Source organism: Aythya marila (assembly GCF_965140915.1).
Source record: "Aythya marila genome assembly, chromosome: 2".
In the NCBI taxonomy this organism is placed as follows: Eukaryota; Metazoa; Chordata; class Aves; order Anseriformes; family Anatidae; genus Aythya; species Aythya marila.
The window spans coordinates 117,513,383-117,540,942 of record NC_139043.1 but is presented as its reverse complement, the minus strand read 5'-3'; the positions used below and the strand labels follow the sequence as shown (position 1 = coordinate 117,540,942).

General features: G+C 43.0%; 1 protein-coding gene across 1 annotated transcript; it reads left to right on the top strand.

Moving 5' to 3' along the window:
- The first annotated feature begins 5,298 nt into the window (after positions 1–5,298).
- BPNT2 (3'(2'), 5'-bisphosphate nucleotidase 2) lies at positions 5,299–27,333 on the top strand. Its single transcript, XM_082752662.1, has 5 exons — positions 5,299–5,770; positions 17,929–18,088; positions 19,002–19,097; positions 20,767–20,928; positions 22,276–27,333. The coding sequence occupies exons 1-5, from the start codon at positions 5,387–5,389 to the stop codon at positions 22,551–22,553; spliced, it is 1,080 nt and encodes a 359-aa protein (XP_082608788.1). The 5' UTR covers positions 5,299–5,386; the 3' UTR covers positions 22,554–27,333.
- Positions 27,334–27,560: the final 227 nt, after the last annotated feature.

The window sequence follows — 27,560 nt, the reverse complement described above, 5'->3', positions numbered from 1 at the left end:
TTCCACCTCCTCCTCCCAAGCAATGCAGGGGAATGGAGAATGGGGGCTGTGGTCAGTCCCTGACGCTTGGTTTCCACCGTTTCTTCGCTTCTTCACGGTCCCTCTCTGCCCCTGCTCCCCGTGGGGTCCCTCCCACGGGATGCCGTCCTTCCCCAACTGAGCCTGCGGGGGCTGCCCACAGGCAGCAGCTCTTCAAGCACTGCTCCCACACGGCTCCGTACCACGGGGTCCATCCAGTCCCCAGGAGCAAACTGCTCCAGCACGGGTCCCCCACGGGTGGGCGGCAGCTCCCCCAGACCCCCAGCTCCTGCGTGGGCTCCTCTCCACGGTCTGCAGCTCCGGCCTGGGGGCTGCTCCTGCGGGGGCTCTCCATGGGCTGCAGCCTCCTCCAGACCACATCCACCTGCTCCTGTGGGGGCTCCTCCACCCATGGGGGGGCTGCAGCGTGGAGATCTGCTCCATGTGGGACCCATGGGCTGCAGGGGGACAGCCTGCTCCACCAGGGGCCTCTCCACAGGCTGCAGGGGAACTGCTGCTGCCCTGTGCCTGGAGCACCTCCTGCCCTCCTACTGCACTGACCTGGGGGGCTGCAGGGCTGGTTCTTGCCTCTGTCTCCCAGCTGCTGTAGCAGAGCATATTTTTCACCCCTTCCTTAAATCTGCTCTCCCAGAGGTGCAAAAAAAAAAAATCACTTCATGGCTCAGCTCTGGCCAGCGGTGAGTCCATTTTGGAGCCAGCTGAAACTGTCCCCTATCTAACATGGTGCAGTTGCTGGACACTTCTCACAGAGGTCACCCCTGCAGCCTGCCACTACTCAAGCCTTGCCACATAAACCCAATACAATTTTGCATCTGTCTTTTGCCTTGGACACATTCTGCTTTTCCTCAGTGCCTTTCCTGAACCACAGGTATTTTATTTAATACTCAGCATTGCCACCAAGTCAGAACCAAGCCATAGTGCAGAGCCAGCATTGCCGTAGGCAGCTCTCCCTGGTCACAGCTCAGCACACAAAGATGCACAGGAGCGAGCAGGCAGCAGGGCAGAGCAATCTCTCCTGCCCATCAGACAGTGAAGAGCTTTACTGCACTGCTTCTGGCTGAGCATCTCAGTATCAGTGCTAACTGGACCTGGAGCAATACAAGGAGACAGGCTCTGAAGAGCGTGTGCCAGGGGACCATGAATGTCCATAACAGCTCTAGTTCTGGCAGTGTGACCTGCTGCAAGCTCCAGGAGCTGGATCCTGTCCTGGTGAGGAACTGAGATGTAATTCCCACATGCAGCACAGATTATGGCTCTTTCCTTTATTTGGATTTGGATGCATTTCTTCTCCACTAAGGAAAAGGAAGCATCCGCAGCCATGGACCACAATGCTATGGGGAGAAAATCTTTGAGAAAGGTTGGGCTACTACAGCACCTCAAGTTGGATCCCAGATCAAGACCAGTTAAGAAATTCACTTTGTGAGACCTTTCCTAAACTAGTCATTTTCTCTTGTCTTCTGGGATTGCAGCCAGGCCTCGGGCATTTAACCAATGCAATGATCTAACAGGACAACTGGTATGCTTCACCTCCAGCAGTGCCCAGCCATGTTGTTTTCATCACTCATTCATTCAGACTCGTTCTGCAGCTGGTCCCATGAATTTAACAACTGTCCTATAGTCCTGCACCATGCAAACTCTCCTATGCAAACCTCTAAGCACTTTGTGGTTTGGTTGAGGAAGAGAGTGTAGTAAAAGGCACAGCAGAAGTATTAGCCCATCTCTATTTGGGATGCCCTGTAAAACAGAGACACACCTATTCTTCGCTGTTTTCTCAACCTTCACACTTCAAAAACCATGAAGCATTCTGCTTTTATTTTACATGCTACTTTACATAAAGACCTTAAAAATATCCTTGAGTTTAGAACATCTCTGCACAACCCTCCTGAGGTTTTCATCCCTCAGAGACAGCCAGGATAGAAGAAAGAGCTAACTATACCTGGGGCTGCTACTGCAAACAAGATTGGGTGAGGCAACATTACAAGCAAAATTACTTGGCAAGAACTGGAAATACGAGGGCAAAAGAAAGGAAAGGAAAAGAAGGAATAAGCCAATTATATAAACCCAACAATGACTAGTCAGAGCTCCCCAAACGCACTCTGTGCCAATCAAATGTTCTATGCAAGAGAAAATTTCCCCACACTACACAAGACTTGACACTAAATAGTGACTATGGGCTGCCCTCATGGACTACCTTCCAGCTCTCAGAGGCAAGTGAAGTGGCTGCAGCTGTGCTCGCGCTTGCATAGCAGGTTCCCCTCGGGTCCTTCGGTCCCATCCAAAAGCCATCTGCTCTTTCATGGCCTCTCAGAAGCACAGGCACAGCAGATCTTTTTCATGAGCTGCAGATCAAACTCAGCTCTGGCCCTGAGGGACAACCCATCGTTTCTTCAGATGGCTGAACAGATACTCCACTGGCACGCTGCAGCTGCAGGCACAAAAAACGAACACTCAGCAGGGCTGCCCATGAGTGACTTTGTAAACTACTGGGGTTAGGCAGGAGTCATGGAGAAATGACCAGCAACACAGCACTTCTGTGGCTGTCAACAGACCCTGTTAACCTGCTCGCATGGCTGGAGCTGTGGAAGATGCGGGCATCGCCTGCTTTTCCACATGAGTCAGCGCTGATGCTGGCAAAGCAGCTATGGCAATATACTACAGCTTACAGTGCTGTTGACAAAAAACTGCCAGTCTGGACAAGGATAGGAGCTCTCTAAGTGTATACATTCTTACCACAGGCTATAATTTGGACACACAAGTCTCCCTGTGCTCTGGAACGCTCCTCACACAGCTATCACATAAACCAGAGCTTTGTGTATGGTCACGGCCCTCTCCTTCTGCCCCTGGCAATAGTCAGGGGTTCACAGTACCTATACAGCCATCTTCATTGTGCTCCTCAGGGCTCCCCACAGGGTGCTCAGGACACTTTTGTCAATGCCTTTTCCCTACCAGCAAGTGGCCATTTCATTTGTCAGCCTCCCTCACTCCAAGCATGACCAAAGTCACCACCACTCGCCTCGTCACTGTGGTTGTGAACAGCACAAACATCGCCCTCCAAAAGCCCTGGGAGTCAGACTGCATTATATCCTCATTGCCTCTGTGTCACGCACAGCCCCTGCTAGATGAATTAAACAGAAAGCAGCACATTTCACTCCCAGCACGCTGCAACCCATTCGAGAAGCTCTGCTGAGCCCTTCTACAGCAACTGTGTCTGTGGGAGGCTAAAGGGACCCATTGCTTTTAGCTCATCAGTGTGTTGTTTCGGTCATCAAGGTCAGGGCTGCCTCCACATGAAGCTGACTCCTAAGACTGCAGCTGACACAGTTCCCATAAGTGTATCTATCTATCTATCTATCTATATATCTGAGACTTGCATCCTCAGCTCCACTCTAGTTAGAGCATCTTTTTTCACTCAGTTACGGAACACTTCCTTCCAGTGGAAATACTTTTCCTGTCAAAATCACGTGTTTGTTTAAAAACTTGGTTTGATTTAGGTAAAACTAGTTTTTGTTTGTTTGTTGTTTTTTTTAGTTTTTTTTTTTTTTTTTTTTTTTTATTGTGTCAAATTATTTGGCCTAGAATTAGTGTCCCAAAGAATCTTTTTATAGTTTCAAAAGGAACATTTCCATATTTTTTTTTCTTTACCCTTCATATAAGGGGATAAAGCTCATTTTGCTACAAATAAACCAAAACATTTTTCAAGTTTATCAACAGTTTCTGCCTTCATCATGGTCTGTCTCTAGAAATCCATCTTACACGTTGAAAATGTTAAGACAAGCTTGCTTAAACTCTGTTTATGCTGCCAGGCCAGGAGCATTTTGCAGAGATCTCTGCTGTGTTCTGGAGGCCAGCTGGTGTGAACGGCACCCTGGAGAAACATGAGGAACTCAAGCCAGGGATCTTCAGAGGGTGGCATGGGATGTGCGAAATTAACACCTTTGAAAAATTATGTCTGTAATTACAGAATATGATTGTTACAGAGAAAAAGGATGCCAGCAGATTGTCTGTTGGTTGCACGACTGTGCTCAGCAACAGACATGGTGAATTCAGGCCAGCAGAGGCCAGCAGTACATACACTGCCATGGAAATAAAGAGCCCTCTGTGCATTGTCCACTTCACAGTTTACATTGCCGCCAATATTTACAAGCTATATTTATTGCAGGCATAGAAACTTTTGCAGCAAATAATAAATCTTTTACTTTTCTATGCCTCTGGAAGGTCTTTGCCAATTCAGTTGGTTAAAAGGCTGTGTATTTTACTTTCTTTCCATTAAGTACGAAACCAGCTCAGAAAGTTTCAATTTAAAACAGTGACAGGTTGTCTCCTTCTGTTTCCTCCATCCATAGTTGAAAATTCCTGTTCACTGACCATGCGAACTGTTACTGACCACATCGTACGGCAGCGCTGCTGGCTGCTTTGGCCAGCATTTTTAAAAAGGTGACAAATTGCGAGCACGCCTGCTTCATTAGCCTCACGCTCACTGCTCATTGCAGGCACAAGTTTACTCTTTATCAAACACCCACGGTGTTGCTGCATAGTTTATTACCCTTCGTTATTACTACATGAAATGCTGAAGCATGAAATCAATGAACGGAAAATGAGTGGTATATACTTAATGCCCCTCCTCTGACAGACAAGACTGCAGGAAGAAAAATCTTAAAGAGCATGGAAAGGTGGAAAACGATGAGGTTTTAATAGCGTAGAAAGTTAAATCCTGCATAGGTAAGAGTAAAACCCAGCTCTCTGGAATCCCGTTTCAAACTAAATGCTGTATTTGCTCCTTTCCTTCATTTGTAGCCTCTGCACCTCGCAGAGGGTGGGATGCTGATCTTTGCCACCGTGTGACGGCGATGCCAGTAAAATGGAAGTGCAGAGACAGCGACGATATGACAGCTTGAGTTCCCAAAGACAACCTTTATTGGGGTCTGAGCTTTCACTTTTTTTGCACACAGCAGCTTAAATCAATAAATACACAAATACAGAAGGCACACGGGATGGCAGTGAGGAGCCGTAGTGCGCTCCCCTCACAGGCTCGCCTCAGGCCCCCTGCGCGCCATCACGCTCCGGGCTGCGGGCGGGGAGCACCCACCGGGACCCACCCGCGGGTCCCAGCCCGGCTCTACCCCTCTCCCCCCAGGTCCCCTCCGCTTCCCCCCGGTCCCCCCCGTCCCTTCGGGCCATGCTCAGTGCGCTCAGCGCTGCCCCGCCTCCGCCTGACCCGGATACAGACGGGCGCCGCCTGCCCACCGCGGTGCGGAGCCGGCCGGCCCCGCCGAGCGCAGGGAGCGGAGCCATGGGGCCGCGCTGAGCGCCCGCCGCTCCCCTCCCGCTCCCCCCCCCCCCGCCGGCCATGGCGCCCATGGGGATCCGCCTGTCGCCGCTCGGCATGGCCGTGTTCTGCCTGCTGGGGCTCGGCGTCCTCTACCACCTCTACTCCGGCTTTCTGGCCGGCCGCTTCGCCTTCTTCATGCTGAGCGAGCCGGCGGCCGGCGGGGCCGAGCCCCCTCCCCGCGGCTCCGCGGCCGCCGTGGACCTGCGGGAGCTGCTGGCCGTCTCCGTGCTGGCCGCCGTGCGGGGCGGCGAGGAGGTGAAGCGGGTCCGCGAGGGCAACGTCCTCAACGAGAAGGCGAAGGGGAAGACCCGCGAGGGAGCCGAGGAGAAGCTGACGAGCGGAGACCTCCTGTCCAACCGCAGGATGTACCACCTGCTGCAAGCCGCCTTCCCCGGCGTGCAGGTGGGCGACCGGCTGCAGCCCCTGCCCCAGCCCCTGCCCGGCCACGGGCTTGTTTCGGGTTCCTGGGGATGGGGAACGATACCTTGATACCCCCCCCTTTTTTCTTTTTCCTCTTCCTTCCTTCCTGCTGGCTTTGTGGCAGTGCCACCTCAGCGCTCGCCCCGCTGCGGGTGGTGGGGTGCAGAGGGTGGTGGGGGGCTCAGGGGGTGCCCAAGTGTTGAGGGGCAAAAAAAAAGCACTTTTTCTGCTCCAGTATAAATGTAACCTGGTAGTGCTGTCTCAGCACACGTTTGGGACGCCCAGGTGAGCATATGCTGTTAACTTACTTTCCTAATTACCCTTCCCACCGGTCATCCTTCCCACTCTGTTATAGAGCCAGCAGTGGGGAGAGCATATGGAGAAGTAATAGAGTGTAGAGGAGCATAGTGCTGTGATAACCGAGGCTTTTGGGCTCTGGCCGAGCAGGTAAGCCAGCAGCTGTGCCACGACACAGATTGCTGCCCACGTGGGCAACACAGATTTGCTTCTCCTTCAGAGAAGCATGGCCCTCTCTGCCCTCGTTCACCTCCAAAACTTGGGTCTGGTATTTCAAGTTGCATCCAAACCAGCAACAGACTTACAGGCTTTTTAATTGCTTTTTTTTCTGCTTTGTTTCTCCTTTTCGTTTAGTAAATGGGAACTTTTCTTCAGTCTTTTAATGTTAAATCCCTTAACTTTTTATTGACGTTTGAAATTGGTGGAGAACTTTGAGTTTGAAAGGTGCTGATTGCATGCCTTTCCCGGACAGGTTGAGAGAAAAAGGAAAATAGTTAAGTTTACTTAAGCATAGTGACTATTTAATCAGTTTTCATTGACTTTTTGGAAGTTCCTTAGGGTGTGTTTGTTTTTTTAAAAGTATTGTAGAGACCGCATTGAGTATGTAATCTAAAAGAAACACCAGATCGATCGGTATTGGAAATAAACTTTATAAGTACTTAGCCTTTTTCTGCAAAAAGATTATAAAGGTTGTATTTCAAAGATTGCTGGCTTTTCTGTCAATGGCAAGCCACCTTCAGAAGCCCTGCGTTAATGGATGAAAAAGTGTTGTTCCTCTTTCTGTTTTGCTATTCAGTGCCCTCGTGGAGCTTGGCGTTACAGTATAGCTGTACGGCTGCTGCTTGAAATTACACGTTTTCACCCTTCCGCAGAAGGAGGGGCTTCATTCCTTTAGGTATAAGGGTTCTCTGTGTTACTTGAGAAGTTGGGGAGTTGTTTGGCAATACTGAACTGAACTGAACTGCCTGCTCTCTGGTTGCCTGCACGAGCCCTGCTCGGGTGAGGGTCTGATGCGGGTCTGTTCCTCTCAGTGGCATTAAGTTTGACCATCTTTTTAAAAACTTTGGACTCCTTTTGATTTTCCAAGGAGTTGGCTTGTGCTGCTAGTCTTTAGAAATAGATGGCACTTCCTAAAGCACAGATATGTTCAGAAACACGATGTGAAATCAGAAATGCATGTGTGTGCATGCATCTGTAGAACTTGATAAAATTCGGGCGTATGCCCTCCTTTCCTCCCCAGTGCCCTGCTCCATTAGACTGAAAAAGCTTGAACATTGAGGAGGACGAGGAAGAGTTTATTTGAGAAATCTTTCAGCTGATTTAAAGTTGTTAAATCTGACAGGCCAGCTCTGAGATGTTTAGCAGCACATGATCTGAATAATAGCACCTTATTTCATGAGGCAAGTAAGAAATGTCTGCCAAACTGTATATGCTGATAACACACACTATCTTGTAGTCTCTGGCATGCTGAAGATGTGTTCATAAGTATTTGTCGAAACAATTCATTTTACTATATATATGTTGTAGTATACACTTTCAGGTGTGAAGACAAGGTCATCTCAATGTGTAAATCCATCATATGAACCTTTAGCATGACCTGCCAAAAACTGCTGCTGTTTCACCCAGCAGAGCTACAGTTTGAGTTGGTATGAATATGAGGATTGTATGGGATTTCCCGAGACACCTTTCATGTTGAGGCAATAAAAGACTGCATCTTGCAGTAGGTGTCATGCTTTACAACTGCAGCCTTATCTCCAAGTACAGAAGGACACTCCAGCAGAAAAAAAAAAAGCTAAGTCAAACAAAAGCTCTCTTCTCTTCTTGCTAGAGAAGCTACTGCTCACAAAAGGACTGATAAAAACTGAAAGAATGCAAAGAATTCTGAGGGTAAACTTAAGCAAAATTTTTATTTACTCGCATCATGGAAGCCTTGAGCCTAACGGGTGTCTCAGCATTTAAGCTGGTGCCAAATTCTGGCTTTCCAGTGTTTAAAAATAACTAGGGGGAGAAGTCATTTGACTGAAATAAACTGAATTCAATGAGCAGTCTTGGATATCTTGCATTGTGCTGCTTGGCATAGCAAAAAACACATGCAGTCTGTCAGAAGCAGATCTCCTCCTAAGGCTTGATTATTAAGAGAAGATAGGCTTTGGCTTCTTTCTCTTCTAGAAGCTGAAATAAATCTGGGAAGATTCTCACAATCCTTACAGTTGTGGCTTATAAAATAACGTTCACAATTTGAGGGGAAGAAGAGGAAAAAATATGGAAAAAGACAAAAGCAAAGCATTTTGTAAAGCTGTTGCCTCAACGGAGGAACAGAAAGTCTGATACTTATGTTACCTGTTATGCTTGGTATAAATGGATGTGTTTGGTTTGCATCAGTTTATAAGCAAGACTATCAACAGCAAGGTTAGATGATACAGAAGAGTGGCAGATCAATTTGCTTTTGTGACTGCATAGTAAACTGAATGGTACTGAGCATTGTCATTATATTCCTCGGAAACAGGTGTGAGGAAGGGGCAAATCAGTTCCTTCTAACTCAGGTATTACCCAGTGCTGTTTCAGGACGGTCATGATCCAGTAGTGGATGTTTGCACGCATCTCCTATGAAACAGGTTTGTGCAGTTGATTTTAAAATACACTTCATGCTGAAATATATCCAGTGGTTTCTTCTGATAAAGTTGTCAACCGCAGTTACAGTTACAGGCTGGAGGTGTTTCCTGCTCCTGCACTAGAGTGTTGTCCTCTGCTATTCGTAGTGCTGAGAACAAGTTGGGGTTTGATCCAGCTAAAATCATCCCTTCTGCTTCTTTCAACCTTTTTGTCAAACCATATTTATCTATTTTAGGCTACTTCACTGCTTTCTTGTTTGTTTCTCCATGCAGGCCCATTTACTCCTTGCTCTAGCATAGTGGTGGTGCGATAAGAAGTGTTGGAGCAGGAATCAGGTGAGGGGATTGAGGTGATGCTCAAGGCAGCCCTGCCTTGAGAGAGGGGTGGGAAGGTTGTTTCCAAATCCAGTTAGAGACTGGCCAGAAACATGAATGTGTGCTGTCCAGGAGAGTTTCTGGGTTTGAAGAATTGGTCTCGTGGTGCAGGAACTTCAGTTGTGTTGTCTGCTAAAAGAGCTTCTCTGAGTGCCACGCATCGGGGTCTTCCCTTTTGGCAGTGTTCCTTGTACTGGGATTGGTATCTGAATGCATCTAAGGTAGGAAATGTAAGACCAAAAAAAAAGATTTAGGCATACCCTGGTTTACTTCATGCTGCAGCAATACCTGTGTCAGTACATCTGCAGGAGTGACTGGCAAGGGCGGTGCATACTCCTTAAACACGACCTTTGGTCAAAGTCGCTCTGTGCTCAGACTGTGGAAGAGCCGGTTTTAAAGCAGCACAAACAGTTCTGCTGTTTTGCTTCTGCACTATACTACCCTGATTTTCATAGACTTTGTCTTATTGACTCAAATGAATTTACCACATACTCTCACTTTTGCAACAGTTTGTGTTCATTTTTGACCAGCACGTTGATGTATGTTCTGTAGTTGTGCCAGCTGTGTGTCTTGTTTTCTAGTATAAATACTAAGCAGAGAAATATTCTTCCTTTCTTTCTAGTTTATTGTGACTGGGATGGAAATCAAGCTTTCTCTGTCCCAGCCTTTCTCTTCAAGCATCTTCAAGCAGTCTTGGCACTGCCTGGAACCTGGCTGGTTCTTCTATCTCTTTCCCAATTAAGACAGATGATAAATAACTCATTTCAAGTTTGTGCGCAATAATGCTGAGATTGGGCATCAGTGTTTGAAATGGAAATTTAAGAACATGTCAGTTTTACTTTTAATGAGATGTTCCCCTAAATTAATTCAATTTTTTGAAGATGAATGTCTCTAAGCACTTTTTTTTTCCTAGCTACCAGAAATATTTTCCAGGTTTAAACCTGCTGTTTGTAGATTTCTGGTTGCAGTGTCAACTATTGTAGTTACAAAACTGGAATTTCATCTAAGATTGCAAACTGCATCTGATATGGATTCAATGGGAGGAGACAGATACATTAAAGAACTAGGTTTTTGAAAACAAAATGCTGCTTAAACTTCAGAAGGATTTCAGTGCTATGCAAAGTAAACACAGTTGTTTGTCCCTTTGTGTTGGAAGCAAGGTATGCTTAGTTCTTGGAGTTTTTAACAAAATTAACGTTCTTTTCACCTTCGTGATCTTAGAAAGTGCCAACAGGCTCATGAGTAAAGCAAGAACTGTGAATGTTAATCTGAAATCCATCAGTAGGTGTTGTCTGGGCATACGCCTTCTAACATGGCTTTTAATTGATTGTAGTTGACTTTTGCAGGCGCTGTACCTACCTGAAATGAAAGGCCGTAACTTTATGGTAATGGTTTCTGTGATTATCTCTCCAGATGTAGCTACCAGTAGTGTCCAGGAGACCCGAATCCTGTGCTGCTGCAGCTGCTCGCAGTCAGTAAGAGCTTCACAGCCCTGTTGTGTCAGTGTGCTTCTCCTCCTCTCTTACCTGGCTGGTGTCTGAGGCTGGGAAGTGGCAGTGCGACCCTTGTCACAAGCCAGACGTTCCTTTTTTTTTTTTTTTTTTTTTTTTTTTTCTAGCCTGCATCCGTACAGAACTGTAACCGCGAATCTTGCCATCTATCAAAACAGTCTGTGAACTAACGAGCAAGTGGCTTCAATACTTCTAGTTTTAGGTTTTAGTTGTTTCAAAAAATTACTGTTGGAAATTGTGTGGCTTCTGTGATCCATGCAGTTTCCTCTGTTGCCTTTCTGTTATTTTTACCAACTTTACCAACTTCTATTCATCATATGTCGGAAGAAGCAGATTTGTCATCTGATATGTCTTTATCTGTTAGTTGCACCCTGCTTCCTGCTGGCTTAATGACTGCAGCCGTGTAATGAGTTTCCGTAAGCATTAACTGGTGGCTTTTTGACGCTTTGGCTAGTCCATATTCTTTCCTGTGCACCTTGTCATCTTAATGCTGAGTCAAACCACTTTTTTTTCGTTAAAATAATTGAAGGTGCAGTTGACAGTAGAGAGAAGTTCAAAACTTTTTCCTGTCTGGACTTCTGTGTCTTTAAAAATGCCTCCTTTGTCTGTGCCATGGCATTATTATAGAAGTATTTGCTGTCTTCCTTTCAAATGAGAGCCAAGATGTGGCTGGCGCTTTATGCCTTTTACTGTTTTACGTATTTGTGTACATTACTCATGTATATAAAAATACATCTTTATATGAATTCATATTTTGTTATTTTTGTTACCTTTTAACAAGCAATCTATTTGGAGAACCATGTCATTCAGCAAATTTCTTTGTCTCCTTTTGTAAGGAAATGTACCCATATGAACTCAAGCGTAATCTTTCTGAAAGGCATGAAGAAGCTCACTTGCAAACACTATGTTCCCTTCTGGTATACTGTGGTAAATGAAAGGAGAGGAGGAACCCTTTCAAAAAGAAGCAGCCTGATCTTAGAGTGTCAATTTTATTGAATAAAACTGGAATTTTTGCCTGTGCTGGCAAGGCTAATATTCTAACTGTTTCAAGCTTTAAAGTATCTTAAGTATGTGAGCTTTTGATTTCACTCATGACCTAACAAACCTGGCTGAAAACTAGCTAGCAGCTTGGAAAGGCAAAGAAGAAAGTGGTATTTTGATTTCCAAGTTTGCTTTCTTTTCAGTGTCAAGTAGTGACAGAAGCTTTCAGGAAACAGTCTTCGTTTATGGTGAATTGCTACTCACCACCTCCAAATCCAAAACATTGAGGGGAAGGATTGCGAGTGGCCATTGCTGCCCATGAACTAAGTCTTGGTGTGAATGCGATTGCTACCTTCCACAGCAGATTCTGGAGCCCTGTTTCTTAACCGGTATAAGTAGTCACAGGTATTTTACTCCCTTGCTGGGAATATGGTGATTTGTTTCTTCCTGAGAGTGCTTTTCCATCGTGCTGCTGCAGAAGGTGCCGTTGGGTATCCTGCCTTGTTGAGTGGGTGGCTACTTTCAGAGGTTTCGGCATCTGATCAGTTCACGCAGTTTGCATATATACAGGTGCTGCAAGAAGATGAGGCAGTTTTCCCTCCAGTACCTTTTGAGGGAAAAGTCAGAAGCTGAGCAAATGAGGGGGAAACGGCCCAGCCTCCAACCCAGTGGATGTGAGTGCCTTTCGTTCTTTGGAGCAAAGCGATATCGGCGCTGAGAGAGAAGAGGCGTGAGGCTGCACAGGGGCTTGCTCAATCCCGAAGGCTGCTGGTGGAATTGCTTTCCCCTGGGTGGCAGCTCCTCTGAAGCACAAACAGATACAGCAAGTCGTGTTCAAACCTGTGCAGCCACACAGCAGCAGGTCGGTGAGCCTTGCGAGTTGTGTGGTGTCCTCTTGCCAGTTGGTTCCTGGAGGGAATACCTCCAGGTATCCACAGGAGACACCTCGAGTTAGCCAGGAAGAAGGCGTCCGGATGATTGTTGAGGGGTTATTGCTTGCAAATATTTTTCTTTATTGATTTGATTTTGTCTCTCTGCTCCGTTCCTCTGTCTCCTGTCACCTGAATACAAATGACAAAGTTTGAAGCCTGGCTGTGTACAATGCATATTGTGTAACGACCAATGAAGTGGCTGTGTCTGTTATGCAGTTATTAAAATGTCTGTTAGTATTTTTACTGATGTTCCCATGTGCTGTTTTGCCTGGGTATCTTATGCTTTTCATTTTCATGGTCCCATTCAAATCAGTGGACTTAACCATTGAGTTGATCTCTGTCCTCAAAATGCGGTGCTTCCCCTTGTATTCGTATTCTGATTAGTGAACATTATCTTTTGTTGTTACCTGAACTGTTTTGTTTACCTTGAGTAGCTTAATTATCTGCTTTCCCTTTTATAATACAGGTGGCATAATATTTGTGTTCTGGTTTTGCTTTCTATTCTAATAAAAAAGCAGCGAGATTTAGATTTGAGAGGATACAATTAACAGATGGGAATGCTAACACTTCCAGGAGTAAACATATATGCTACCTCATCTCTTTTTCAAGAGTTTGGATTATTTTTGTAGATAACACGTATGTCATATTTGGATGGATAAAGATGCAGGGAAGGAGGAGGAGCAATAAATTGAAATAAAGTCCCAAACAGTTTCTAAAAGAAGCAAAGGTATTGGCTTTTAAAAAAAGAAAAAAGCTGTGTATTTTAAAAATCTTTGATGTATTTGAATAGAAACTTATATTTAACTTCTTTCAGTTTAATTTCTCTCTGACAGGTGAGTTCAAAGGCAGAACTACATCCATGCCCTGCTCTTTCATACCATGCAGCCTGAGGTTGGTCACCTCACCCCAGCCATGCAGCTGATATTGAGGATGGTTTCCTAGATGGGGAGCGGCAACGGAGCCCTTGTGAAGAGCTGGTGGGGATTAGTCCCACACAGGACAGTGAGCCCCTGTGAGCTGCCATAAAGCCTGTATGTAGATGGGCCTGCTGGACACATGCCCATAGTGTTGAATGCATCCACACGGCTCTGTAGCTTGCTGTCTGCCTTCCTCCTGAGCAAGCAGACCCAGGTTTCTCTCTCTAGCATGCAGGAGGAGAGTGTCTTCTGTGTGGTGGATTAGTTTCCTTAGGCTTGGGAATGCCTCCATATTTTGGAAGGCACACTTCTGTCTGATCCAGATGTTTCTGTTGAACCTTTTCTGGCTCCTGAGAGCAGCACACCTCGCTTGTTACAGGATGCATACACATTTCTAACCCATTTATAGAAGGTTCTCTGCTGGCAAAAATCAGCCAGATTACCGAAACTCATGAAGTAACTTTTGTCGACCTTTCAGCAGTAGTCTGTTCACTGATTTACATATGTTGTTTTAAATTTCTGTGTTTGATGTGGCTCTTCTTTGCAAGGAGGGCCTTCCCTTCAAACATAATTAGGGAAGATTATTAAAAATGTTATGCTCTGTGTCAGTGGGCAGCGTGCAGAACTTCCTGAGATGGGCTCTTACTGCTTGCAGCTATTAGGTGACTGCCTCCCAATAGCTCTTTATTTTTGTCTTCTGCTTGCTGCCTCAAATTCTTGCGTGATGGGTTCTTTTTAAATCTGACTCTTAGGAGTAGGGGTATTGGGATTACGTGATAAGGTTTGGGTAGTGGGGGTTGCAGGGGTGGCCTCTGTGAGAAAAGTCCAGAAGCTGCCCCGTGTTTGATAAGGGCCAGTGTTAGCTGGACCTGCTGCTGGCTAGACCGGAGCCAATAAGCAAGGTTGTTTGCACCTCTGTGAGAGGAGAGTTAGGAAATAGGGGAAAAAAAATGGCTGTGCCATGGCTGCTGGGAGAGTGAGGAGTGAGAAGCAGCTCTGCTGCAGCCCCCCAGGTGAGTGCAGCAGGAGGTGCTTCAGGCAGGCAGCAGCAGTTCCCCTGTGCCCTGTGGAGAGGCCCCTGGTGGAGCAGGCTGTCCCCCTGCAGCCCATGGGTCCCACACGGAGCAGATCTCCATGCTGCAACCCCCCCCATGGGTGGAGGAGCCCCCGGTGGAGCAGGTGGATGTGGCCTGGAGGAGGCTGTGGCCCATGGAGAGCCCCCGCAGGAGCAGGCCCCGGGCCGGAGCTGCAGCCCATGGAGAGGAGCCCACGCAGGAGCTGGGGGTCTGGGGGGAGCTGCCGCCCACCCGTGGGGGACCTGTGCTGGAGCAGTTTGCTCCTGGGGACTGGATGGACCCCGTGGTACGGAGCCGTGTGGGAGCAGTGCTTGAGGAGCTGCTGCCTGTGGGCAGCCCCCGCAGGCTCAGTTGGGGAGGGACGGCATCCCGTGGGAGGGACCCCACGGGGAGCAGGGGCAGAGAGGGACCAAGAAGGAGCGGCAGAGATGCAGCATCAGGGACTGACCGCAGCCCCCATTCCCCTGCGCTGCTCAGGGGAAGGAGGTAGAAGAAGATGGATGGGAGCAGAAAGAAGGTGTCCTTAGGGTTTTTGTTGTTCTTGTTTTTTCATTGCTCTAGCTTGTTAGTAGTAGGTAACACATTTTATTAATCACCCTATGCTGAATTTATTTTGGCCATGACAATGACTGTTGAGGAATCTCCCTGTTGTTATCTCAGCCCTTGAGCCCTTTCCATCCCTTTTCCGTTGAGGAGGGGAAGTGAGAGAGGGGTTGTGGTGGAGCTTGGCTGCCCAACTGGGTAAAGCCACCATGGTCAGCGAAGTTATCTGTGTGATAGCAAGTGTACAGACTTGCAGCTTTATAATTATGTACAGTAATACAACAGTTTGACTGAGAGTATGCTGCTGGAAAAACTTTGACAAAAACATTTGGCATTGTGGTGGTCTATCTACCATAGCTACTCTTGATTTCTGAGTGAAGACTTGACAATATAGTCAACAACATGGCTGTATCACTTCAGAAAATACTGAAACTTAAGGTCGTGGCCTCTGGAGGCTTCCAACAAATGAGAATGACATGGAGGAACTGAAAATCAAGCAGTAAGGTATGCCATCATCTTGACACAAAGATCTGTTTTATTGTTATATTCTAATTCATTAGAAATAGATGAAGATAAGTTCCCAGCTTTAAGGGCTTGGTGATCTTCCATAAGGCAACCATGTAGTGCAAAGCCTGTAATGTAGGTTCCTAACAATATATAAAAAAATCTAGTAACCATGTGGTAGAATGGCTGTGAATTTCTACTTGGACTATGACTGATACTCAGCCAAGGCTACAGAGTAAATGGTAATATGAAGGGGAGAACTGGTGGCCTGCAGAGCAAGAGACCAGCAAGTGGAGCTAGTGTCATGGGATCTCTGCAACCACATTATTATCTTTCTTTTTTTTCTTTTTTTTCTTTTTTTTCCTGGTAGGTTAATTATGGCTGTTGAGAGAGACCGCTAACTAGGGGAATAAATGCTGCAACGTCATGGCCACAATTACAAATTTTGAACTAGCAGGAAGTCTTTGAAAACAATGCCTTTCAGATACGTTGAGCCTTTTCATTTTACTGTAATGTTACAACAGGTTTAACAAGAGATTATTTTTTTTCCTTTTTAGGATTGATTCCAACCCTCTTATCTTCTTGGAGACAACCTTTATTCTGTTGAGGATTTTTTTTTTTTTTAATGTGACTTCCTATGGTGGTGCTTGATTTGCCCTAGTGCAACTTGAACTGCCAGGAGCTTGTGTTGAACTTGCCAAGTCGGTGGAACCGCTCGTCTTGATTCTGCAGCACCATTACCCCCAGGGGCGAAAACAATCATCAGGTTGATTGTACAGTGACGGATGTTTAATTTGTAAATGTCATGGCAACTTCAGGGGCTCTGTTTGGCACGCAGTGCTTCAAATACTGGTTTTACATGAAAAGACAGCTATGACGTATGGCTGGAGTTGCTGCAGTTCTGCTTGCTTCTTTTTTTTAATTCTCTTGGACAAGGTGGCCCTTAACCTGTTGCTGATAATCTGTTACAGTTGAGGTGTGATGTCTTTTCTTGTCATGATGTGAATTAAGTAAAAATCCTGCTGATACAAAGGTTGTTACATTCAAACGTAACCTGATTGTTTCTTTATTTTCCTTACTTTTCAATGTCACTTGCCTACAACATCTGTAATAGGTTTAGTCTTAGCATATTTATCTGATCTAGCAGTTGGATATCTGCATCTAAGCTAATAGTCTAGACTCTGTGTAGTAAGTAAGGGGAAAGCACAAGAAGGATGTGGGGCTGTTAGGGTGGGTCCAGGGAAGGGTCACGAGGATGATCAGAGGGCTGGAGCAGCTCTCCTATGAAGACAGGCTGAGGGAGCTGGGGTTGATCAGCCTGGAGAAGAGAAGGCTCTGGAAAGACCTTACAGCAGCCTTTCAATATATAAAGGGTGCTTGTAAGAAAGACAAAGGAAGACTTTACTAGGGAATGTAGTAGTAAGACAAAGGGTAATGGTTTTAAACTAAGAGGGTAGATTTAGATGAGATAGAACAAATAAAACTTTCACAATGAGAGTGATTAGGTACTGACACAGGTTTCCCAGTTAAAGCTGTGGATGTCCCGTCCCTGGCAGAGTTCAGAGTTTGGTTGGGCAGGGCTTTGAGCAGCCTGATCTGGTGAAAGATGTCCTTGCCCGTGAGTGCTTTAATTCTGTGATTCTATGAAACACTTTCTGATCAATAAGAAAATTCGTGAAGCTAGGCAACAAGTGGCAGTGAGGTTAAATGGGACATTTGACTGCTGTTTTTAAATGTTCCTTATGGGTCGCCTTAGGTTCGTACCTCAACATACCCTAAAGACAGACAAGAAACGTTAACTTCTTTATAAAATAACATACATCTGACAGTTGTGTCAAGGTTACATCCAGGTGAGCTGCTTAAATTGCTAGTCATAACTCAATTTTGGAGGCAGGAATGCAACCTAGAATTCTTACTCCCCAAAGTCATACCACAGTCTGCAAAATATGTATTGCTAAAGTGTCTGCGCATTTGAATCTGCATTTACTGATCTGTGTAAGTGTGATATTTGACCCCAACTATAGCTGTGCACTGTACAAGTGTCCAGAATTGAATGTTCTGTTTGTAGTCCTTGAAGCAACTGCATTTAAATTCTGGTTTAAAAAATGCAATTCCTACAATGAGAGTGTTCCGTAGAAAGCGTTGCAGCCAGAGAAATGGTGTCCAGCAGTGGTGTCGTTCACAGCAAAACTTTGAATTCTATTTTCTCATTGTTTGGTGCATGATGTTAGTAACTTTTCAGTTCCTGAAAAATGTTCGTTCCTAAAACAGTTCATGCTCTTTTAGCTTGAGGAGAAGGGAGAAAGAAAATATTTGAACACACCTGTAATTTTCCCAGTACCACAGCTGCTGTGTATGATAAACTAATGTGCCTACCTTTGTTGTCTTGTAGATAAACTCTGAAGAACATGTTGATACAGCTGATCAGGAGACAGTCTCTTGGGATCGCAGTATACCTGAAGAAATAAAACAAAAAATACAGCCTAAGGAGGTTCCAGCAGAAAGTGTTACTGTCTGGATCGATCCATTAGATGCTACACAAGAATACACAGGTAGCTGATTCTTGTTGACAAATCATGTGTGTAATTCTGATGTCTGCCTTTTATACTGGAGACAAAATAGTAAGTGTTTAAAGTGGCACCTCTTGTTCAAGTGTGCTATATTACAGCTAGTGGGATATAATTGAACAAATTGTATAATGACATATCAATAGCTGTCAGACTGTAGCATTCACTTTTATTTGTGCCAACTCTGATAACTTTGGTATTCCTTCTAGCTAATTGCTAAAATGAATGGTAACTGTTGTATATGGATTCTGTTGGAATTGCACATTTCTTTACATTTCTTTATTTCAATTATTACTGTGGCAACACTAAATATCTCTTTTTTTTCTTGTTTCTTTCTGTAAAGGAAAGGAAAAATTAATATATTAATCTTAACTTGAGATAAAAAGGGTTCTGTTACAGTTTAAAAGAATACGTAATTAAGTCTCCCTCTTTTTCATGTTTTAAGATGTCATATAAGCAGTGTAGGGCAATGCAAATAAAATTTTAGCTGATAAATAGAACAAACACAACTAGATGGGGATTTTTTTTGTGAATATTTCATTGATCCCATCATCTTTTCAGGTGAATGTTCTTCAGTGGTTGAATTTTTCAGCTTTGGACCAGTAGAGGATAGGGCAAGGGGCATGGAAGGGAGAATTTAAGGACACAGATTTCCGTGAACGTACATCTTATAGGAGACACAATTGTTAACATTAATTCTAAAATTTCTGGAAAGCTTCAAAGTCTTCAAAATCTTTTTGTAACTGCAAGGTTTTTTGAAATACAACAAAGTTACATAATTGTAAGAGTTAGAAAGTAGGCTAGTCTTCAAAGAGCCATGTTTCTGTAATGTTAGGTCTACTTTTCTTTTTTGTTCTTAACGTCTGTCCGTGAACCTGCTCTCTTATTTGGCCCACAGAGGATCTTCGGCAGTATGTCACAACGATGGTTTGTGTGGCTGTAAATGGTAAACCAGTAATAGGAGTGATACATAAGCCGTTCTCAGCATATACAGGTACCTTTATTCCTTTATGTATTTCTGACTTCTTCAATCATAGTCATAACTAAAATGTAATGTTTGAGGAAATGTCTGTAGATACAAATGAGGAAAATAGTACCAGGGTGCAAAAGAACACTGCTGTAGACCTCAGAATTAGAGGCCAATGTGTTCTGTGCTGTAAAACCACAAAGGAAAATGCTGCCTGTGTCTAACATAAAAAATAATGCCTTTAAAACAAAGTAACTGAAAATATGTTTAAGAATTAAGCTCCATTCATTAGGAGCACTTATAGCAAACCAAAGAAAGTGAAGCCTATGCATACTGACTGCTCTTATGTGTGCTGTTAGACTTTAGTCTACTTGGCTCCTGCAGCAGCAGAAGTTGGATCCATAAAATTACAGCTAGGAGCTGGTGTTTATTCAATATGGATAACATAAATAAAGGACCTTAATGGCAACTGTTTGTATGTATCAGGCAAGACTTCAATAAGACGTAGCCTTATTGAATATCTGACATGTTGTTAATGCACAACCCTGGCCTAATTAAATCTTTAGTACTAAAGACTTAATCAGTGAGGATGGCTAAAAGTTTGGCACTGTGTGTGTGTACTTCTGAATGTTTCAAAGTAGTTTTACTGTTCACATCTTCTGTACTATACACTTAAAACAAGAATTTCTCTTCTTGTTTTTCCCTTAGGCAATACTGACCTCTAGAGTTGTAAAATTATGCAGTAGTTCTGGCACAGAAACTAAGACGGTATTTCAGTGCCGTTTTTCAGCACCGTAATTTTGAGAACTTAACTCCTTTAACAGCAGTAAAATGTGACATGTTCAGACAAGGCATTAGATGAAATGCAATTAATTCTGTCATTCCATGTGAAGAGTGTTCATTTTCCAGGCTGGAAATACCAATGTGTTGTGAGTAGGATTGTTCCTAGTAGTACCACTCCAATGTATAGCAATAAAAGGCAGTCACTATTGTTAATACACATAGCTCAGTCTGTTGCCATACAATCTGGCCCTCTACTGAGATGAAATTGCTGGTTAGTCTTCTAAGTAAATGTCAAATTAGTGTTTAGGGGATGCCAACTTCCAACCTTGGCTTTGAACCTCACAATGAAGCAAGTGGGAGGCTGCATATTCTAAATCCATTGCTCCAAAACCCAATGTCCGATATTTTCACTTCCTTATTCATTATTATCCTTCTGAGCAAGAAGACTTATGGTAACATTTTTGCTCCTCTATTTTCTCTTTTGAAGGGCAGTGGGGCTTTTTGTTTTTATGAAAGTGTTGTTTGAGGAAATTTGTATATGTTTTTGGCACAGAACTATCTTCTTAATTTTTGTGGCTTTCCAATTGTGAGTTTTATATATCACTACTTGGGGTTTTTCCTTCTTATTCGGATTTTGCAATTATGTCACAGGCATATTCAGGCATGAAGTAATGTCAAAGACACTCAGATTTGTGCATGTGTGGGAAAGAGCTGTTTCTTTTTCTCCCGTGCTCCTGTGCACACATGGACATGTGCCTGTTCCTTGGGTCAGCCCTAACTTTTGCTGTTAAAGAGGGAAATTAAGTAAGAGAGAGGGATCACTTTCATTTTTTCAGGTAGGTATCCTTTTATCTCTACAAAAGGCAGTCTCTGTTAAGAGTAAAGCTTAGCAGAATTTGTTTTTCTCTTGTAGCCTGGGCAATGGTGGATGGCGGGTCAAACGTAAAAGCTCGTTCCTCCTACAATGAGAAAACTCCAAGGATTATTGTATCCCGCTCCCATGCAGGAAAAGTGGAGGAGGTTGCACGGCAGACTTTTGGAAATAAGACTGTGATAATCCCCGCTGGTGGAGCAGGTTTGGTTCTTTAAGCATCCTATCCATTTTAGGGCTTTCAAATGATCTAATGGGATAGCTGTTACTAGACGGAGGGGTACAACTGACATCCCCTCTTCCTCCTCTTACCTTCTATTCTCCATGTTCACAAAAGCAAGCAATAGGGACACAGTTTCTCCTGAATGTAGACATGTAAATGCAAACCTAATTCTAGCTTTAGGTAATTCATAAATTAATATGTGAATCTAATCCTGGATAAACAATGTTACTTTGGTCCCATTGAACACACTGATGTGTGTTCACTGAAGATAATGATGCCTGTGAGTAAGGAAGGGGGATGTGTGACCAAATAAAGAATCATGGAAGAGAATCAGTTTGTTCTTAATTAATGAGTAGTACATTAATTAAACAATATTTTAAGGAAAAGCCATTGAAGATTGGTACTATTTCTTGCATCTATGTCAAATAGAAAGATATTGTCACTGAAGCCCATTGTTACTTGTCCCATATTCAGTCCAAAGAAGTTTTAGCTATGTTTTGTTTGATTATACAATATCCTCTTGCATTTTACTGGCAGAATGCAAATACGTGAGACACCAGTGCAAAGCAATAGCTGTTTGTAAGTCTCGCAAAAGCCGTGCAGAACTCAGATTTTACAGAAATGTATCTGTCTTTAGTGTGAAAAGCTAGAGAGAATTATCTTGCACCAGTTCTTGATAATGAATGAATCTAAATGAATTTTCTTTTGATAGAGGTGATGATTATATTAACTGATTATATTAGATCTTTTCCTGGTCTTGACTGTATGAGAAGAAAAAGATACAGCTTAACAAAACAAGAATACTGGTTGAACAGTTAAAAATAGAAAAAGAAATCCATAAAATAAAGAATGCAGTTTTGAGCAGTGACTTCATACTGTATAATGTATGATAGAAGAAAATGGCCCTGAGCTAAGTTGTTGTAATAGACTGGTGTATGCATCTTTCTTCTAGTGTAATAAAAAGGCAGAAAGATGGGAGGCTTCAGTGTGATGTAGTGATTGAAAAATGAGTAAGTGAACGTAAAAGCAAAACTATGTTCAAGCCTATAGACTTATCTAGAGACTCATTAAAAGATCAAAACTTTTGTAACACACTGGTAACGGCTGTCTAAAAAGAATCTTGGGGGGTCTGTTTTCGTTTTGTTTTATGGGTGAGATGGCAGGCAGGTTATTGGTGCTTCCACCATTATACTGGACTAGCATGATGTAATTCATGACATTACTTTGCTGTAGCTTGCATGTGTATATTGTGAACACTGCTAGATTTTTCCTTTGTGATGGAATTGGGAAACGTGGTTTAACTTTCTTATTCCAATCAATTTTTGTAGGTTATAAAGTGCTGGCCCTCCTTGACGTAGCTGAAAAGAATCAAGAAGAAGCTGATGTGTATATCCATGTCACCTATATTAAGAAGTGGGACATCTGTGCTGGAAATGCGGTGTTGAGAGCATTGGGTGGCCATATGACTACCCTGAATGGTGAAGAAATCAGTTACACTGGCTCAGATGGCAATGAGGGGGGACTTATAGCCAGTATCAATATGAACCATAAAGCACTGATTGAAAAACTTCCAGATCTGGAAAAAACGTCACACAAACTTGACTGATGGAGAAATACAAGTCATGCTTTTGTAAGCCTCCAGATGCTCTGACTGAAGAAGCAAGTGTGAAAACCTGCTGGGAAAGATGCGCAGCAAAGCAGTTTGGTGTGGGTTTGGGGACTGTATTTGCATTGGGTTTCTTCAGTGGTGGTATTTAAAAATAAAACAATTACAAAAAAATAATAAAAACAACACAGTAATAATAATCAGAAGTAGGAAGGGCACTGACTGCCTCACCCCTCACTTTCCATGTCTTTTTTTTTTTTTTGACTGTTTTCATTCAGTTCTTATATTCAAGGTGCATATACAATATATATTTGTGAACATAGGTGAATTAAAGAAAGATCCAAATTGTTTCATAAAATAACCTCAGTAGTTCTCCGAGGAATTTCTTGAAATCTTTTACATCTTACTGTAGTTTTAGCAATTCTGTAATGAATTAGGTAGAAACAAAGATTGATTTATATAGGCATTTGATAACTAAAAAAATCAGGAGGAAAGATGGCCCTGTGTTCTGTATCCCCTGAACAGAATTCATAAGGTTGACACGCATTTATATACAGCAATGGTTTATCTTGGACGGAGTGGCACTCTTTCTGCTTTTTAAGAGGAAACAAAAATGTACTGTTTTGACTTTTTTTTTTCCTGAAGATGTAAACCAGTTTAATTCAGATGAGTTGTGAATATCAGTGTTTTATTAATCAGTGTAATTATTTCCATATAACTTTTTAAAAGAAGGCAATGTTTCCTTGTATAGTTTTTAACAGTTGATTCTTGTCCTTGATGATTTCTCCGTACAGTGTTGAAGATGCATGCTAGATCTTCTTCTAATGTAGGGCTTGTTCATCATTTGGCATTTGTACTTATAGAAGCAACCTCTTTGGTACCTGTTTATTTTGGTTTTCCCCATTCAATAGAGTCCTATGAAATGAGTTTGATGGAAATAATAAGTTGATTGGTCACTTCCATTTACAACACGAAATATAAACTCGCATTTTCTTTTCTAAAACCTCAGAACTAACTTTATTCTTTCTTAGGTTAAGGGGTGTTCTTTTCTGCAGAAAGCTCTTGAGTTATCCCAAATGGCTTGTGGTTACTTGATTCGTGGAAACTTAATATATCATTTCCCTTAAATTGAATCTTTTTAAGCAAGTTTGAAGAACAAGCGGTCCTTCAAGTACACCAGAGTCCACAAAACCTTACTGAAAAATGCTCTTTGTCAGTCCAGTTTACGCACAACAGAACATGGGCCCTTTGATACCAAATAACAAATTGTTGTACCTCTAAAATGGTTATGCTTCTGCAGATAGAAGTCTAACTGTCTGTGGTGGTGTTCTTTGTGCACCTCTGAAGGGATTTCAGAAAGTTAAAACGTACTTGTTATTTCAATTATCAATAGATAAGCTTCCCACCTCTTCTCAATTCTTCAAATATTTGTTTGAAGTTTATTCAGTAGAAACATAGGCTATTTAAAATATATATTCTTTTTTTTTTATTTTAACTTATTTCATCATACTATTCTCATTAAAAAGAGGTTTTTCCTCCTTACGTTAAATGTTAATAGTGGAGAATGTCATAATACCTCTTTTAATGATCTTCTGTCTTATGTTCACATTTCCAAAAGACCTCCTCAGATGTTGCATAATTACTGATACAGATGTTAATTTCGTAAACTTACTGGCAAAGTAGACTGAAGCTTAGTCCTACTAGCCTTTGGTACGGGTAGGCTTTTTTTCTTACATTGTTTTTCCAACATCGACACAATTGCTGCTATTTGAGAATACCTTCTACACATGTAGATAAGATACAAAGGAACTTAACTTCATTTTTAAGTTTAATGACCTGCTATATGGTATGACAAATAAGTGAATGTGGCCTTTAAAAAAGGGGCTGATTTATTTTTAAAAAATTGTTGAGCTTCCAAACCTCAGCACATAACAAAAATCCAGGTATTTATCAAGACTTTACTAATACTTGGCAAGAAGACTGTAGCTTTTTTTTTTTTTCTTATAATTATTTTCCCTTCAGTCTGATACAAGTGGCTTAAAGCGTTATAAAAAAAAAAAAAAAAAAAAAAAAGCATTTCTGCTGTTTAGTAGTTAAAGAACATGGATTAAAATGTAAGCATGAGAAATAGCCATAGTTGGGCTAGTATTAAAACGTGTGTGTCACAGAGCTTGGCTGCACAATGTTTAAATAGACAGCTAAAGTCCCTGGGAGGTGGCTGGTTTTGATTCAGGTTGAAAGCATGTCTAAACTTAGCTTGTGAAAATGTGACTGCTTTTATTTTGGTTGCAGTCCCATCACTTCCTGCATAAGCTGTGATCAGACTTAAGTTCTGCATGAGAAATGAAAAGTAAGGTAATGTTATGTACACTAAAGGGGCTTACTAGGATTTTCTTTGAAGGTACACAGCAGTAAACACAAATGTTTGCCTAAATTATGAAGTTAAAGACCTTTGGAAGATAAAGGTACAAAGAAGAGCCCTAGCTTTCCTTTTCTAGTTCCCATATGCTGGCTGAAATCCCTAGTTTTTCATTAGGTGGACATATGCTTGTTCCAACCTGTTTGTATCCTAAATTGCTTTGCTGCATTGGATCTCAGTGTTTGATACCTTTCTGCTTCGGGCCCCTTTTTGACCCAATCTCACTTCCTGTGGCAGTGAAGGAAAGGTGAGGGAGAAGTGCTTCTGGCACAGCCTGAGCTCAGGCAGCTGCCCCACAGCCAGGCCCTGCGGTGCTGTTTGCAGCTCCCAGCCTGGCTGGTGGAGGAGCTGCTGCAGGGAGTGTGGTCAGGCCCCAGTCAGTATCGATTTATAATGTAAATGCAACTCTTGCACAGACCAGCAGGTGTTCAGAAGTGCTTGCTTAGTGCACGTGTGCCAGTGCACTTTGATATTCCTGTGTACAGTATTGACAACCCATGCATCTTATTTCTTTGACCATGTCTACACTCCTTTCTAAAACACTTTGCCATCCTGGCTCAAATGCTTGTTTGGTTTCACCTCTGTGGATGTAAGAGAAGCTTATTGTCTGAGATCAGACTGTAACAGTGTCTCGCTGCCTGGCATTGTTCTGCACCTGCTAGCCTTTTCCACATAAAACTGATGTAGCGTTTTCAGGGATGCTACTTAAAACAATTGCACAGCATAGGTGGGTCCTACAAAAGTGTCTTTTCTAAAAATTGGAATTTAAAAAACTTCACAGTAACATTCTAGGTCCAATCAAGGGAAGTAAGAGAATGTATTGTGCTAGCATTGCTTTTCACATGATGTCTTTTTTTTTTTTTTTTTTTTTTTTCTTTGGGTGGATATTATGATTACGGTAACTGTCAGTGAAATTATTCTAACGCGGTGTGTTCTCTTTTTCCTTCTGCTACAAAGAGTGGATGGTAGCATAGATGATACCTAGTACTGTACCAAACGTCCTAACGTGCATTCACTGAATGTTTTATAAATACATGGACACAGAAATAAAGGGGTTGAATATTGTACTCAACTGGTATTGAGTTTAACCTATTTGCAAGACTTTTACAGGTAGATTTTTGGAAGCACTGTTTGTTCTGAACGATAAAGCACATAGTAGTAATGAAAATACAAGCAGAGATAGCTTATGTGAATGATGAATGAACCATGTGGATGGAGCTAAGAAATCACCTAGTGATGATGTTTCATGTATTTGCTTTTACCTTACAGTCATTAAGAATAGACTAATTGGCTTCAGGTGCGAGAAGAGATGTACATGTATATTTTTTGGAAATGGCCAGTTATTGGAGATAAGTTATGAAGAAGAGTCAGCACTGATGTTCATGTCTGCATTTTTGTTTATAAACAAGTGTATCCTAACATCTTTGTAGCATCTTCTTATCTGTTGGAGTCTCACAGCAGTGGTGCAGTGCTGTTGTAACCTGGTTTAACCAAGTAAACCAAGCGCCCTGCATCCCCAGAGCAGCGCGACGAGGAGGGACTGACCTGTGCTGGGCCCCATCTGGGTTATTTTCCCTAGATGTGGCTGTGCTGGAGAAATTGTAACAGAGAACACTTATTTTCCATTTCTGGCTTTAAATTGCCTTGCTAGTTTCATTTCCCTTTCAGAGGTTAGATAATCATACAGTTGAAGTTTACCCACAGATAAATGCCTGTGATTGTAGGCTCTGGCAGGATGAGGGGGAAAGTGCCTCTAACACAGGGGAAGACTGAACAGCTTCCTTTCAGGCCAGTCAGACCAAGTCTTATTTCAGGGCTCTGTTGTGCAGACTGAGGTCCATTGACAAAATTATGAATTCAACATTGCCAGAATGCTCATAGTACAATAGTCAGCTTAATAACCAAGTGCTAACACCTGCTGCCAGTCTTCTCACCCCACAAACTGCCAATGCCTTTCAGGGCTCATACCCAGGGGCACGAAGCCTGCTACTTCGTGGTTTTCAGATGTCAAGGGGCAGCCACTTTTCCTCTCATTGCTGTTCCTCATTTGTGCCTTCTTGATCCTTGCACCTTTCTTAGTCCATGTGGACAAGAAAGATGAGGGATCAGAGGTGGAAACTCCCTGAAAGAGAGGACCACAGCAACAAACTATCCTTCACATTTCATTCTGAAGCTGGTAGTTTGGGACCAAGGCCTAAGCCTTGGCCAAGGCCTTACCACAGCTTTTTTTTTTTTTTTTTTTAATGGTCTGCAGCTGATGAAGCCCCCTTTCAGATAAGACTGTTTTCAGCCATTGGTTGTTGCTGTGTTTCCCCACCCAAGGGATGAGCAACACTCTGGCATTTTTCCTGTTATCCCACCAAGTTGTGTTACCATTTTCCAATTGTGTACCAAATCAAAATGACAATTCTATAAATAAAACTCTGAAAATATTGGACTGCGAGGGTGTTTTTCTATATATTTTCTTTCTGTTGGGTGTTTCTTGTTTCTCTGTGCACCAGATTTTTTTCCTGGTAATAACATAAGGCAGCTTCAGCTGTGCTACATGTATGTCCGTCCTGTGTGCATGGCTCTCTGCCTGAGGGATT

Excerpts from the sequence above, each read along its gene's own strand:
- BPNT2 (XM_082752662.1), top strand. The coding sequence starts at position 5,387 with ATGGCGCCCATGGGGATCCGCCTGTCGCCGCTCGGCATGGCCGTGTTC. Across the intron at positions 18,089-19,001 it reads TGCTACACAAGAATACACAG|AGGATCTTCGGCAGTATGTC; the intron begins GTAGCTGATTCT and ends TTTGGCCCACAG. Across the intron at positions 19,098-20,766 it reads GCCGTTCTCAGCATATACAG|CCTGGGCAATGGTGGATGGC; the intron begins GTACCTTTATTC and ends TTTCTCTTGTAG.